The following is a 16,710-nucleotide window of genomic DNA, read 5'->3' on the forward strand; positions in this document are numbered from 1 at the left end:
TGTCATGAAATTATGTTCTAGGAATTCATTCCGTGCATCCGTCTCTGGATTTTCTTATCTCACTAACATTTCCCTGGAGCAATCCATTATGTTTTGCCCGTCCTGGGAGAAAAATACAAAGCGAGAGAGAGAGTCTGCAGGACCTGATTAAGTCTTAAAGTGCAACCTCACATATTAAAGAGTAAAAATAAATCTATTACCTCTGAGTTACAGCAAACAGCACTTTATCCCAGAGCTTAAATTGTGATCAAGCAAAGTGAAACATGATGTGATGTGAAACATGGGATATACTTAATATTTTTGTTAATTAAAAGTGAACAGTGCGATATAATGCAATTGTAATTAATTGTTTTTTCGGTCATTATCATGATTCTTTTAATTGGCAACAGCTCTGAGGTGCTGTAGGGGCGCACCGATCTGATATTTGGGTTGGGTTTGAGTCAAAAAGCGGAATCACGTTAGACGGAGCTAAAATATTGCAAGTAATTCTGTGTTTTTCATCACCGTTGGTGAGACTAAGCATCTATAATACCATTTAAAAAGTATCTGCGCTCTACCCTTCTTGGCACGTTTTCATGCTTCAGATCATCAAAGAAAATGTCTGTTTGTTCGGGTTATCTTTGTCTAATATTAAGACTTGTTTGATGATCTGAGACATGTAAGTGTTGACAAATATGCCAAAAAAACCTACAAAAACAGGAAGAGACAGTTACTTCCTCAGTGTGCTGTATCCCTGTAGACCAGAAACCAGAACTGTGTATGAGTTTAACACCTGCCACCCAGTCAGCATTGGCAGAATCCTCCTATTCCTCCTATTTAGGTCATGGTTATTTGATGTTTATGGTGATGGTGGGCCAGTGGTTAGCACTCTCGAGCCACAGTATCTCTGGCACATCCCACCCGGACACTAAACATAGCCAGTGCAAACCCAAGTTATCAATACTGAGAGACAAGAAAACCACAAGTGCACTTATCTACATCCTATGTCTGCCAGCAAACAGCTAAACTTGTCTTGAACCTCTGCTGTGGCCACAGGATGTTGGCTCTTATGATTCAAAGGTCGACTGTTGATTCACTGTTTGCTGTTTCTACTACTGGCAAGTTTTCATACACCAGAAAATACTCTCTATTAAAATCGAATCCATGGAACACAACTGATAGTGGGAATTAAGTTAAGGTAAAATAATTTCAGAAGTTGCCAGAAAGTCCTGCAAAGCTGAAGCGGCTCCAACTGCTCCTTAATGGCATGATCAAGATTGTCCTTCATTTCTGATTGTCTGTAGCTTCAGGAGAATCCCGGCTGATGGGTTTTATATTTTAAATAGTACAAATGCAGATTTGGCTCCGTTCACATCGCCCGGTGCAAATTTGTGTCAGTTTGTCTCATTGCATAGACTCTGTGTGTACGAAGGCAGTGTGAAAACTTCATCTCACATTTGGTGTGATGGCAGTATTTTAGTGAGTTGGACACTGCATGCAAAAAAATCTTAAATGCTATTTCAAATTGTCGGCTGACTCTTCTTCTCGTTCCTCAGGGCTCATGAGCAGGAGCTGACAAAGAGACACGAGCGGGAGCTAGCCGAGCTGAGCGCCGTCCACAGCAGGGAGACGCAGAACATGCTGTCAGATTTCAACAAAGCCCAGGAACTGCTCAAAGACAAGATCTCCGCCCTTCAGATACTGTATGTACACATTTTAAAAACTATATGCCTTTAAACAGCTGTACAGCTGCAGACGAGTAACACTTAACAGATTCTGAGTGCAGGTCAGCCTATTCATCGTAGATGATGTCATTCTGCGTTGCCAGGGTCAAGTGCGAGCATTAAAGTATATCCCACTATATCCTAATAAACAGACTGGGTGTCTCTGGGGAAAATAACAGTAGAGGCAACAGTCAGATCTCTTCTACAGATTTAACTTTGTTTTTTAGACAAATGCTCTTTTTCACATTTGGGGAGTCTTTAAAAAAAAATGTGGGTTTCCTGTTTGTTCATGCAGTGCAGTCACTACTTCATAATGAGACACTTAAAGCATAGACTTCCTTTATTCCTTTTTGGCCAGGTGGAATGGAGTATAAAGTGCAACGAGTTTTTTTTCTTCCCAGCCAATCACATTGTGCGTGTCATAAATTTTAAATCACTGCGCTGAGCACAACAGTGCGTAACGAAACTGCCTAACCGTAAGCGGCGGCACCATGAGAGATTTACTGCAAGCTTCAAGCAATGAGTGCACCTGCAATATTTACCTGTGCTGCAGTCATCTGGAAATAATGTATTCAGTCTCCAAAACACAAACAGATCACAAAAAGAAATGATAATCCATGAATCAAAGGCTGGCAAAATAGAAACACAAACGCCAGCACAATATAGTGCTCCGGATTACACGTGTAGAAGCTGTAATGTGCCTTTATCCACACTCTCACACTCTCACATCTGTATATGGAATCAATTTAATTAAGGAACAACGCCCAGACCTGTCTTGGAAGTATGAGACAGCTGATTCTAAATTAATGAAACTGTCATATAACAATGGATCTGTGCTGCCTGCACCATCAGCACGTCTTCTTCACACAGACAGTAAATGTAAAGTCTGCTCTCTTCATCTAAACATCACTGTACATGAGCTGTTCAGTCCAAAAATAGAAACCTTCTATATATCTCCAGTGTCACCAGTATCCTACCTGGAGTTTAAGGCTGAAGTCCAACTACACAAACAAACTTTTTTTTTTTTTTTACACAAAAAAATCATGACATGTCAACGCCATCAAATGTACTATTTCAAACATCCAAAAAAAACACTTCCAAACTGTAAATCCCAAATATATTGAATCCTTTACGTATACTCAGCATGGTCTGTGTGTTGCTAGTGCCCCTGATATTAAATTATATTAAATTCCATCAATTTAGTAGGCATGAAAGATTTTTGTACAAAAAAGAAGATGTTTCCTACTATATTTTATGAACATAAAGAGTACATCATCTGGGTCTTGAAGTGCCACCCATGTGGACCTACATATGCACTTAGCCAGTCCAATCAATGTGAAATCTATTCATGAAAAGCTCCAGGCCGTGTCTCAGATCCTGGTCTTCCATGCTAACATTGGCTGTTTTAATTCACCAGCTGAACTTTGCCACGATATCATCCACAGCAAATCAGATCTAGACCTGTTCACCTTGACTCAATCAAGTGGTGTTTTGACTCTCCTTTTTCAGTGGTTTTGGAGTCGTGACCATATTTGCACCTTTAAATGTTAAAGAGACTGGTACATATTTAGGTATTCTGCTTAAATTGAGCATTCAAAACAAAGCTACTTAGTGCTAAGTAAGAGACAAGCTAAGTAGACCATATTATTTCTCAGACACTATTAATTGTATGAAAAATGTTCCAAAAGGCTCCAACACCACAAACAGTCAAAAGGTTAAGATCAGTGAGCTTAATAAGTACCCCCCACCCCCCACCCCCATGGGACTTTTAACACACGAGTCTATGGGAATTAACTCCACTGGAGGAAGTCCTTTAAACCTGACATGAGCAAATTAACCCAAAAGCAATTTTAGTCCTACAGTGAATCATTCCTGTAATAAAATACAACTTGTAATCATTTCTAATCTATAAATTATATTGTATGGTGAGTGTCAAGGGTTAACATCACACTGCTGCAGCTTTTCTGTTCTCCAATGTGAAACTGAAGAACTTCAGAGGGTGATTCACCACCAGATTCAACCCTGAAAAACTGCAACTTCATCCAATTGAAGTCTCATAACATGAGGCATTCAGCTAAACTCTTTATACACTGAATAAAGTTGAGAATTCAAGCATGGTGATAAAACAAAAAGAAATGTAAATTATTGCCTCCTTTAAAGCATAAGTCCTCTGAGTCCTTAAGTATGCTGTAAATTAGAAGTTACTCAGTCGAAGAACTCTGAGCACAGATCAGAGTTGATGTATAGATGTGGATCAAAGACATTTAGACCGCCAAGAATTGATGAAAGGGGTTAAAGGACCTCATTAGTGGTAGGAAATGTATGCGTGTGGGGTTTTTTTTATTACTGCAGATGAAGAGGGAGAGTTGTATTACTGATGACATGCAGTGAAGATACTGTAGGCAAGAGAGGTCAAGTGAGATGTTGGGTGAATTGTAAGTGATGAATGTATGTATAGGAGGAAAATAAAAAAGGAGGCTGAGGGGATGTGAGGAAGATAGATAACAGAGACTGAGATGTGGTATAAAAGCTGAAAGAGAAAACTGGAGAAGATGTTTAGAAGAGTGGGTGTAAAAATAAGGTGAATTTTAAGGTAATCTTCCTGTTGGTGGGCGATCTGTGATGTCAAAGCATGAAGGAAAGAGATGAAACCGAATCTGTGAAGAGAAAGCAACACTGATAAAAAACAGGGAGATGAAAAATGAAAATTCATACGGAGACATGCTGTGTGTGTGTGTGTGTGTGTGTGTGTGTGTGTGTGTGTGTGTGTGTCCAGAGACCATCAGGAAACATGTAGCGAGCTAGCTCTACCCTTTAGAGTTGACCTCCTTTTACTCAGATTCTGCTGAGAGCACAGCGCCACCTGCTGGGTCACAGATGAACAGTGTGAATTCACCCGAATCACCCTGAATGGGCAGTTCTTGCATCCACCCTTCAACATTATCTTGCATAACACACTGCACCCTTTTCCTGTAATCCAACAGTATCTGAACGCATGTGAAGCGTTACAGCAGCTGTCTGACATTTATCTCTTTTGTTACAGCGCAAGTCTGAATGCATGATGTCACATTGACAGATAGGCACATATAAGATAGTAAAAGAAATGATTGCTTTGACCTGCACAGCAACAACATGAGGAAAAAATAAGGTTGGCATTTCAGGCTCTTTCACAGACCCCCTTTGTGCCTTCAGAATTGCCTCAGTGCTTCATGGCATAGATCCAGCAGGATGCTGAAAACAGTCCTGAGAGATCTGAGTCCATATTGACATGATGGGATTGTACAGTTGCTGCTGGTTTGTCTGCTGAAGAAATCAGGGGAAAAAAACAGTTTGAGATGATTTGTGACATGGTGTGTTATCCTGTTGGAAGCAGCCATCAGAAGATGGGTACACTATGGTTATAGTGGGATGACCAAATATTCCCGTTAAGCTGTGAAATTTAAACAATGTTCACTTGGTATTCATTGATACAAGGCAGGCAGGATCCATGCTTTCATATTGTTTATGCCATCCAAATGTTGTAGCAGAAATCGAGACTCAACAGACCAGGCAAGTTTTCTGTTCTTAGCTGACAGGAGTGCCACCCAGTCTGGGTGTAACGAGTGGTTGTTTGAGTTACTTTTACCTTCCTATCAAGCTAGAAGCATTCTGCTCATTGTCTTCTGACCTCTGACACCAACAAAGCATCTTCATCCAAAGAACTGCCGCTCACTGGATATTTTGTCTTTTTCAGACCATTCACTGCAAACCCTAGAGATGGTTGTATGGGAAAATCCCAGCAGATCAGCGCTTTCTGAAATACCAACAACCATGCCACAAACTCAAATCACCTTTCTTCCTCATTATGATGCTCAGTTTGAACTTTAGGTTGAACTGAAAATGTGTACATGTCTAAATGCATTGAGTTGCTGCCATGTGATTGGCTGATTTGACGTTTTTGTTAACAAGCAATTGAACAGGTGTGCAGGTGTAACAAAGTGGCCAGCGAGTGTACAACAATTCTGAAAATCAAGCTTTTCCCACATTTTTTTGGTCAGTATTGAGATCACAATTATTTAACTTTGGGGGAAAAAGTGCATTCATTCGAGAAAAAAAACATGTCTTACGAATTAAGTGTTTCCATGAACTAAACCTGCCACAGTCTCATGTGGCAAAAATTAAAGCAAGAAGTTAAGATCTTCTTAGTTTCTCTTTTATTTAAGATTAAATAATAGTTAATCAAAAACTTAAAAATGATGCCACAAAAGTGTTTTAGAAAATAATCCCATCTCAAGGCTTGACTTTAGTTGCATCACATTTCAGTGTCAGTTTTTTTGTGGTTTCTGCCTGTTGTTTTTTCTGATCCTAGAGATTAATGTGTTGAAATTTGTGATCAGTGGTTGTGTGTTGAGTTCAAATAAACTTTTTAGATTTTTTTTTCTTTCTGAATTACACTCATTTTAGTCCATTTAAATCTATCTGAAATCAGACCCAGCCTTGCTTCTTAATGAACCCTTACCAAAGAGAAAAAACATGAAACCATCTACATCATTATCAGGGCACAAGGTTTGTAGTCCATGCAGGAAATTTAGGTTACAGATGTATTCTAGGCTGTTTTTTGTTTTTTGTTATTATGGTAAGAATTTTACTTTAATAAAGTCAGGAAAACTTCCTGATTTGCTGTCTTCACTCAAGTCCCTAAAGATGCATTTCTAGGGCTTTCCTCTTAGATAATCCACTTTCTGTCATCTAATTAAGTACAGCATAGATTTATCTTAACAAGCTGTGTCCCTTCCTAATTAATCACTGTGATGACGCGACAGCTTTACCCTCCCTCTAAATATCCCCTGAAATTGCTGCACTGTTTAGTTTTCATGAATATTTCAGTGTTTTGCTCTCTGCCTGTGCACCTTGTTGCTCGGTCCTCTGGGAGTTTAAAAGCTCGCCTGCGGGGTTTTTGTTTTTATGAAGTTAGGATTTTTCAGTTTGTAGTCATGTCTGCAGTCGTATTAGCAGCCTTCCAGCTGAGGTCGTACATCATGACTGGAAAAATTCACAAAGGGAGGGGACTCAATTCCAGGACACCAGGAAGAAGAGTACAATCTAGATCTTTAGTCCAAAACTTAGGTCCAAAGTAGTAGTATTGCAAAGACTATGTAAAGTTACAGAGTGTTATCTGCTGAGATGCATAATGTGTAAAAGTTGCCAACACTCTGCTGACTCAAACACTGCAGCGCTCCAAATCTTCTCTGGGATTAACATCAGCATAAAAACTGTATGCCAGGAGCTTCATGGCATGGTTTCCATGGATGAGCAGATCCTGTAGATGTAATATGTAAGTGGCCCTGCACTTTTGTCCACATACTGTATATACTGGGGACTGACTTGTTAAATAAACGCAGGTAGTGTATTTTAAAAAAAAAGAAAGAAAGAAAAGATTACTAAATAAAAATGAGACCAAAAGAATCCAGAACCATGATAGCGGCACCATAAGCATAATTACTGTCTAACACTTCAACACCAGTTCTCAAATTAACACATATTAAACTGTATGTAAATATCGCAGAGGTTTTGCTTTCTGCAACATTAGCAATGCAATATTGAAAAAGACTCCAAGGATCCTGCAGAAAACCCCCTGCAAGTCTCAAAACACCAATTTCTTCTCAAAGAGAAAACAAATTTTGTTGCTGCACGACCAAACAAATCAAACTGCTCCTTTAAAGATCAAGCTGTCTCTGGCTGCCGTAGATAAAACTCTGCCTCCTATAAAGTCTTTATAGAGAAAATATCAAGCATACAGTATGAAAGCTGCTTAATGTGACCTTTTGGATCTTTCCTTCATTTCTCTTTTAGCCTTCTTTTCTATTTTTAACGTTTTCTTTGATGAGTGCTTCTTTATATCTCCATATTCTATCATAAATGCACAGTGAGTTTTCGAAATGACTCTTCAGTTTCTCATTCATTTTTCTCACGACATTTTTGTATTTGTATGTCTTGGTGTATATTATTGTACTTACAAAGTTTAAACCAACTAGGGAAAAATGTTCACTTAATGAGTAGTTTGTGTCTGCAACCACACAGCTGAAACTATTCAGAGTTAACACTGTGCACATGGACCAGTGCAACAACATGAGTGGGTCATGCATTTGTTCGTTCAGCTGCTGATGTGGTGTGAGTAGCATGAATGTGGTGTGTCAACAGCGGCTATGAGAGAAAAGGTCAAGACATGATAAGAAGGTGGCAAAGATAACAGAAACCCTCCTGACCATTTCTCATTTCTGTTTTTGGGACATTTGAAATCCTGAAACCTCAGACTCTTGCTGAGAGATTCTAAGTCATCATCTTATCACAGACTTCACCTTCACCAAGAAGATGAAGCACCTCCAGAAAATCCACATGAACACAGTGTTGCAGGTTTGCTGGTGACATATTGGAGCAGTCGTGGCTGTCCAGCGTCTCTTATCAGCTTAACCATGCAGCGGATTTTCTCCCTGCAGGTTGTCATGATGTTTTGTGTGTGTGTGTTTGTCCGTAAGCTGGAAACCGTCTGTCCGTGTGATCTGAAACAAATCTGAAAATGAGATAAATGCCACTGGTGGCACAGCGCTCCCTTGCTTTTCCTGTGGGTGTGACTGAGGGTCCTTCTGCTCAGCGAAGGGTTGCTGATGCTGTGGTACTCAGGCACAAAATAGCTGGTCACTAAACACTTGGCCTCAGTGTGCTCCTGCTCAGAGGAAGAGCTGTTTTAGCACCAACTCAGTCTGCTTGAACACAGATATAGATAGATAGATAGATAGATAGATAGATAGATAGATAGATAGATAGATAGATAGATAGATAATCAGTTATTAACAGTAAAAAAGGATCCAACTTGAATTTTTCTTAAATAAAGATTAGCACAATAACATCAGCTATATTTTGCCTAACAAAAAAGAAAAAGGCGAGCATAGACGTGACCCTATGAGGCCCACATATCTCTAAAGACGTTGTTAATTAGCTAAGACAAAGCAAAGCAAAGCAAGTTTCATATCTCATTGAATACAACTTGACTTTAATTTTTTAAATGATAATTACTATTAAAGCCAAAAAAAGAAGATAATGGGTGTGCTGTAGGGTGAGGTTATGTCCTTTCTCTGCCCCTTGCTCGTAGCATCCAGTTTCAAAACACAAAGACTGCAACAGCCTCAAGCTCCTTTCCTTCATATTTTTACTTTCGTGTTCAGAATTTACTCTAGATCCCTAAAGTGATTATTGCACTTGAACAATACAAAGCAGCAACCAGAATTTAGTTTGGTTCATACTGTAGATATTCTCCTACTTGAGCAGCAGAAAATGTTTGGCAAACAGGAAAAAAAATGATGAATCGCCTGTCTGATAAACTCAAAAGTACCAGCACAACAGCAGAGCTAATATCTGACAAAAGTGCAGATCAGCTTTTATCAGCATCACTTGGATGAGCTCCACTGGCTGTTCCACTCCAATGCCAGATTTTCTTTGGAGTGACTGCAATTTATCTAGAAGAGAAGCTGGCCTAAAGAAAGCAATCACTACTGCCATTTTATTTTTTTTATTTTTTTGTTATGTTAAATACTTAAAAGCTCAAATTTAGCTGTTAAAAGATGGGTGCTTGATTTATTTTCCTCCAACCCATCAATATATAAAATGTGAAGCTTACTAAAATGAAAAAAATCATGTTATGAAAAATGGACTGAAGAGACTCATAACCTGAGTTAACTCAGAAGACACCTCATGAGGTTCTTGAAACAGTCCAAAATGCAAAAGCCACAACACAACAGACCTGAGTCTGAATATATGAGGGTATAAGACAGACGCTGGGACAAAGACTAATTTAAGAACTATAAACAATGGGAAGACGCCACTGACTGTATAGAAAAGGGGCAATTAGGAGGAGGGAAAACACCTGGGAAACAAGGACAGCTGAAACTGATCAAGAACAATAAACAACGAAAATAAAAGACAAAAAACAAGAGACAACAGAGTACTAAACTGAAACTGGAGGTAGCGCACGGGGGGGACAGAGATGTAGACTTAACAAGAAAGAAAAGGACATGGGGGAGTCTAAAACCAATTAAGTATATTTGGTACTCAGCATGTAAACACAATATTAAAAAAAAGACTAAAAACCCTAAAAAATAACCTGAAATACAAAATTTTAAGAACTATAAACAAGATACAGGAGAAAAATCCAGGGAAATTTGTACTGTGTTAGTGTAACAAGTTTTTAAGTTCACTGTCAAATAATAATAAAAAGTATTACCAAAACTAGAAACATGCTTGCAGCTAAACATGAAAAGAAGTCGTGTTTGATCAAAAAGACCTGTTTTCATTTCCTAAAACGCCTCACATAAAAGTTTCTGTAACTGAGCTTTGATGGTTTCATTTTCCTGTTATTGTTTCTTTTGCTTAAGTTCTTTTTTCTTTCTTTCCTAATTTAAATTTATGAGGGTGTCATGTAGGGCTGCTCAATTAATCGAATTTTAATCTCGATTACGATCTGGGCTTTCAACGATCATTAAAAATGACTGAGCCGATTATTAGCCCCTCCCTCGTGCTTTACTCTCGCGCTGCTCCGTGTGGCAAATCGAGCGCACCTCTCTGCATTTCGAACACGTGTCACAACAATTACCAGAGGGAAGCTCGGAAAGCTAAGCAGAAGTTATTTGGAGAGGAGAGTGACTGCTGGTTGAAAAGAGAGGTAAAAAAAACTTCAGTGGTGTGGAAACATTGTGGGTTCGCGGAGTCAGACGTGGATCAAGTAGACACAGTGTGTAAACTTTGCTACAGTGTTGTAGCTGCACCACAGAGCAACACTGCAAAGTTCACTAAACATAGATGTTTACATTTTTCATTTATTTTTTATATTGCAAACATTTGCACTGTTATCAGTATTTGACCACTGTTTTATATTATTTTTTGACAATCTTTAAAGTCATTATTCAATACATTGTTATTGTTAAATATCGTCAAATAATCAAGATCTCAATTTCAGTGAAAATAATCGTGATTATCATTTTTGCCATAATCGAGCAGCCCTAGTGTCATGTCATAATTCTTGTGACCAGAAAAAAAAACATATTCTGAAAATACTTTGATTTATTAGCAACCCAGTACACAGTAACTGCAACTGAGTGCATCGCTGTTTAATTATGAGACTGGCATAATGACTTGTATCACGGCATGTTTCTTTTATGTTTACTTGAGTTTTGTGCACAAAATAAAATTTTAGTTTATCACAGCTTAAAAAATAACTAATTTAAGCCAACAGTACAACATATGACTGCTTGCTTGAGCGTGTCACTCGCTTACTGCACTGCGCTCTTTAGCGTGCAGAAGGGAAAACGTCACCAGACGTTAAATTAATCAGAGCTTTTACACAAAGTGTTGATTTCTCTAAAGGCCAGTGTGAAAATAAATCCATTATAACGTTTTTGAAAGTTCTCCTAAGTTACAGAATCAAAACATTCTCCACAGGGACTGCACAGCTGCTGACATAATAGTTTTTGTGATGAGAAGAGGCGAGGGCGGGGAAGAAAGGAAGGACAATTACTGTTTTATTGATTAAAGTGTAATGAAAAAGGAAATCGCCTTTTGATACACACTTTTAATTTTCTCAACTCTTAAATGCTTCCATCTTGTAAACATACACTATAAAGTGCCAGATCAAATGTTCCTGCTTTGAATCTTTCCCTGCTAATGTTTGATGTCACATATTTAATACGTGGAAGAAACGCACACAGTTTGTTGGATCAAACTGTGCATTGACGTGTTGCTTGATTTTTAGATATGTATAATTTTGTTTTAGCCTAGACTGTGGGTGGATATTTATGGTCTTATGTCTTTTTTTTTTCTTTATCTCACAGGTTGGAAGGAACAGAGGATAAGTTCAGGAACAGAGAGAGTCGTCCTGAGGATCTGCAGCTCATCGCCGAGCTCAAAGATATGGTTTCTGAGAGAGAAACTCTAGTCAAAAAACTGGTGGTAGGTATTGAGGTAAAGTCTCAACCATAAGAAGCTATAGCTATAAACATGAAGAGGAAAATGCATCCTCCCTTATTTGTTTGCACACTGAACAAAAATGATGAGTAATGCTTTCCAGATCTTATCTGATTTATAGAGAAAGCATGGATAGTGTTGTCCAGACCCACAAAATATATGTTTAACTCTCCTGAAAACTCTAGGCTAAACATTTGAATAAACCCAACAAAAAAAATGTTTGCTGTACAATTAAAAATCGCTCAGGTTGTGCTGATTTTCACAAGTTACTTTTCTAACAACACTGATTTTATACTCGTTTTTATACTATATTACTATGTTTTATCTTATATTCGAGACTAAAGTGAAACACCACATGGTTTTACTACAGAACCAGCTTTGAAGTCATCTTTTGAAGCTGTTTGGAAACGGCCAGCGCATTTTAAATAATAATTAAATGACGTCCATTGCACTAATCATCTGTCTGTCACTTCTGGCCACAGGCTAGCTAATGAGCCTCATCAAAGAACCAAGAGAACACCAAAAGAGAAAAACAAGCCAGAGTGTGAGGAGAATTGAAAGCAAGCATTTAGCAAAGAACTTGTCTTACAATCAATAAAAAAAGCACTTGGTTCGTCCAATTCTAAATGGTTTCACACTTAGCTTTGACCTTTTCAGTCAGTAGTTCAGACACACAGCGTCAGATTAATTTAGTAAAGGGTGGCTAACATTAGCAGTGCTAACACCAGCGTCTTGCAGGTTACCGTTGACATGCCTGTGCAGAATCTGGGTACATTTTGCTGTGGTCGAGTAGTTATACCATGTAGTGACTGTGGCTGGGTGTTTAACATCTTATAAAATCTAACAGTTAATTGCCTTTGAATATGAACTTAATTATGAGTAAGTAGTTTAATCAAGCAGTATTTGCACTCATGACTGTCGAGGGCAGCAACATGTATTCGACTACTCATACACACACATACAGCTTAATAACTCATTACTCACAGAGTTTGACATGTTAAAAATAATGTATGGGTGAGGAGTCCTTCATAAAACGAACAGTCGGTAAATATTTGACTTAAAGAGAAGGTGCTAATTAGAATAGTGCAGGACCCAAGACAGAATCCTGAGGAACACCACAAAGTTGTTTCTCAAGAAGAGTCCGAAACCTCATGTGACAATTGAAATGTTTAAAAATAAAATAAAAGATTTCAACTCGTCCAAACTTGGAAACATGCTAAATATATTCACATGTTGGCATTCAGAACTGCTACCCTCAGAAATATGTTGGAATTAGTCTTCATTTAAACGCTGCATCACAATTTTCAGCACCATTGTCAGGCTTAGTTTCTCTCTTTCGGACAGTTTGAGACCTAATCTACTTCAGTTCATTAACATTGTGAGATTCATTGTTTTTGTCTGACACTCAGTGTTACTGAGATGGTGATTTTTATTAATCAGGTTACATTTTTAATGCTGAGGCACTATTGCTGTCTGAGTCAGCTGTGGAGTTGTCTCTGACAGTTTGGAGCGCTTGGGAGGTGAAAAGTTTATGCTAAAGTGCATAAAAGGTACCTCACAGGTGCAAAATTCTGGTGGGCAGAAGAGTTTGGTTGTGAGAATTGCTGTTTTTAAGCAGTTTTCACAAAGACATGAAACTGTAGTGTCAAGTTTGTGTGCCACTCGGAAATGTTGCCAGACAGAGCTCATTAAATGTGTGATTTTCAGTCACTCTACACTCCCCTGAGTCCTCCGCAGCCTAACTGGCTGTCAGCTAACACGATTTTCTCCTCCAGGACGATAAAAAGTTCTACCAGCTGGAACTCGTCAACAGGGAGACCAACTTCAACAAAGTGTTCACCGCCAGTCCTAATGTGGGAGTTATCAACCCGCTCATTAAGGTAGGCCCTAATATCCTGTAACACGCCACACACAGGGGCACTCTGATAAGCCTGCTCCATTATTTTACTACATAGCAAAGATGATATCCACTCCAAGTCATTTCATGTACATCCGTGCTGATCAACCAACACCATCAGTGCTGAGGTTTTAAAAAGGTACCACAGTAAATCATTTTAAGTAATACCTGTTAAGAATTACACCATTTTTGAGGTGACTGTCGTCCTTTAGCAAAGTTTACAGAGCAAGACATGAAGTTGTTTTACAGCAAAGAAAGGATCACGATGTTCCAGTAAAACTTTCAGAGTTTATGAGAGACAGTAGAAGGACAAGGGGAGAAAAAAAATCAATTTTATCACATTTATTCTTTTCTGTAAAATGAAGGTCGTCAAGGATGGAGAAACGGACAGGAAACGGCATGAGGAACAGGAACTGTGGTGTTTCTTTCATTTCTAGATAATAGCACAGACTGAGGAGTGAGGGGGAGGCTGTCCAAGGTCTACATACCAAGATCTTGTTTGTTTGCAGCAGCTGAACCAAAGTGTCACAGTTCATATAGATTTCAATGCACCATAAAAACACCACAAAAGGAAAGGGCCTTTGGTTTTAATGAATGCAGTCAAATAAAATCAGGAAGTTTGACTGCAATAAAATTATTTTCTCTTATTACCTTTAATTAAATAAATGCTGTTTCCTGTTAGTCGCTGTGGCTCAATGTAATTATATAACTAGAGAATTTAAACCTAAAGCCAAAAGGACAATGGTGCTTTTCTGAAGCATTGATTTTGTGATCTGTTTAAAGCTGCTGAAAACAAACATTTCTGTTCTTTAAAGCACTTCTCAAAAAATCAGTATATAGGATGTTGGTTTAGCGAAATAACCAGATAAGCAAAAGCAAGCATTAATTTAGATACCAGACTCCCCCGCCCCCCAATGTTACACAATATATTGCAACAAAAGGAAAAGCTCTGTATACTATATAAGGATAATTAAATGGCACATTTTTAGAAATCATATAAATAACATTTATTTCTATTTTAATATTTGATAATTGAAACAATTTAATTTAGACCTTTCCCTCAGCTTGTGTAAAAAAGGTTCAATAAATACCTTAAAATCAATTGTTTATTAGAGACTTGGTTTTTCTTTCCTTCCTGTCACACCGGCATCGTATTTTCTCTTTTTACTGGATTTATGACGACCATCTTGTAGTTGTCAAGGGTGTGGTCAGAGGGGGGGCATGGGGTGGCACAGGCCCCACTAAAAATACAATTAACTCCACTGGATGAAAGTATGGATGGGACCAGTGGTTCAAATATAGCATAGTGCATTTACTCAAGCACTGTACTGAAGTTTGATTGATTGATTGATTGATTGATTGAATCTTTATTTTGAACATGTTGAAAAAGTACAACAAAATAGAATTAAAAGAGACAAATGAACAAAGCAAAACAAAAGGAAAACGAGCAACCACAACTCCAAATAACGTTCATGTTCAAAAAGGTAAATATAAATGGCCTGTATTTATATAGCGCTTTTCTAGTCCCTAAGGACCCCAAAGCGCTTTACATATCCAGTCTTCCACCCATTCACACACTGGTGATGGCAAGCTACATTGTAGCCACAGCCACCCTGGGGCGCACTGACAGAGGCGAGGCTGCCGGACACTGGCGCCACCGGGCCCTCTGACCACCACCAGTAGGCAACGGGTGAAGTGTCTTTCCCAAGGACACAACGACCGAGACTGTCCAAGCCGGGGCTCGAACCGGCAACCTTCCGATTACAAGGCGAACTCCCAACTCTTGAGCCACGATCGCCGGAGCAGGAAGAAGCATAAACTTATTTAATCCCACCCCTTTTCCACTATCTAGTATCAATAGACTACAGAAATACCTCCTTGCAATTACATTATATGTTATGTGTAATTTTTTATTTTTTTTATTTATACACATATATGTTTCTATCTATCCATACATACGTATATACACACACATACGCACATATACACATTTTCAATAACCCCATTAACACCTCAAGGATACACAACCTACAAATAAAAAAAAAAAAAAACACCCAGCGCGCCCCTGCGGGCGGTTTATCCTTCAAGCTCGGGTCCTCTACCAGAGGCCTGGGAGCTTGAGGGTCCTGCGCAGTATCTTAGCTGTTCCCAGGACTGCGCTCTTCTGGACAGAGATCTCCGATGTTATTCCCGGGATCTGCTGGAGCCACTCGCCTAGCTTGGGAGTCACCGCACCTAGTGCTCCGATTACCACGGGGACCACCGTTACCTTCACCCTCCACATCCTCTCGAGCTCTTCTCTGAGCCCTTGGTATTTCTCCAGCTTCTCGTGTTCCTTCTTCCTGATATTGCTGTCATTCGGAACCGCTACATCGATCACTACGGCCGTCTTCTTCTGTTTGTCTACCACCACTATGTCCGGTTGGTTAGCCACCACCATTTTGTCCGTCTGTATCTGGAAGTCCCACAGGATCTTAGCTCGGTCATTCTCCACCACCCTTGGGGGCATCTCCCATTTTGACCTCGGGACTTCTAGGTTATACTCGGCACAGATGTTCCTGTACACTATGCCGGCCACTTGGTTATGGCGTTCCATGTATGCCTTGCCTGCTAGCATCTTGCACCCTGCTGTTATGTGCTGGATTGTCTCTGGGGCATCTTTACACAGCCTGCACCTGGGGTCTTGCCTGGTGTGATAGACCCCAGCCTCTATGGATCTTGTACTCAGAGCTTGTTCTTGTGCTGCCATGATTAGTGCCTCTGTGCTGTCTTTCAGTCCAGCTTTGTCCAGCCACTGGTAGGATTTCTGGATATCAGCCACCTCCTCTATCTGCCGGTGGTACATACCGTGCAGGGGCCTGTCCTTCCATGATGGTTCCTCGTCTCCCTCCTCTTTCTTGGGTTTCTGCTGCCTGAGGTATTCACTGAGCACTCGGTCAGTTGGGGCCATCTTCCCAATGTATTCTTGGATGTTCCTTGTCTCATCCTGGACTGTGGTGCTGACACTCACCAGTCCCCGGCCCCCTTCCTTCCGCTTAGCGTACAGCCTCAGGGTGCTGGACTTGGGGTGAAACCCTCCATGCATGGTAAGGAGCTTTCTTGTCTTTATGTCAGTGG

The 16,710-nt window shown here is 39.5% G+C and overlaps 1 protein-coding gene across 6 annotated transcripts in view; it reads left to right on the forward strand.

Moving 5' to 3' along the window:
* Nucleotides 1-16,710, forward strand: part of fam184ab (family with sequence similarity 184 member Ab) — a 230,193-nt gene that overhangs the window by 197,263 nt on the left and 16,220 nt on the right. For all 6 annotated transcript variants that reach the window (XM_026194482.1, XM_026194483.1, XM_026194485.1 and 3 more), the window contains 3 exons: nucleotides 1,536-1,682; nucleotides 11,564-11,681; nucleotides 13,472-13,576. In XM_026194482.1, the coding sequence (XP_026050267.1) occupies nucleotides 1,536-1,682; nucleotides 11,564-11,681; nucleotides 13,472-13,576 (370 nt within the window). The remainder of the gene's footprint in view (nucleotides 1-1,535; nucleotides 1,683-11,563; nucleotides 11,682-13,471; nucleotides 13,577-16,710) is intronic.

Source organism: Astatotilapia calliptera, chromosome 15, assembly GCF_900246225.1.
Source record: "Astatotilapia calliptera chromosome 15, fAstCal1.2, whole genome shotgun sequence".
NCBI classification, from domain to species: Eukaryota; Metazoa; Chordata; class Actinopteri; order Cichliformes; family Cichlidae; genus Astatotilapia; species Astatotilapia calliptera.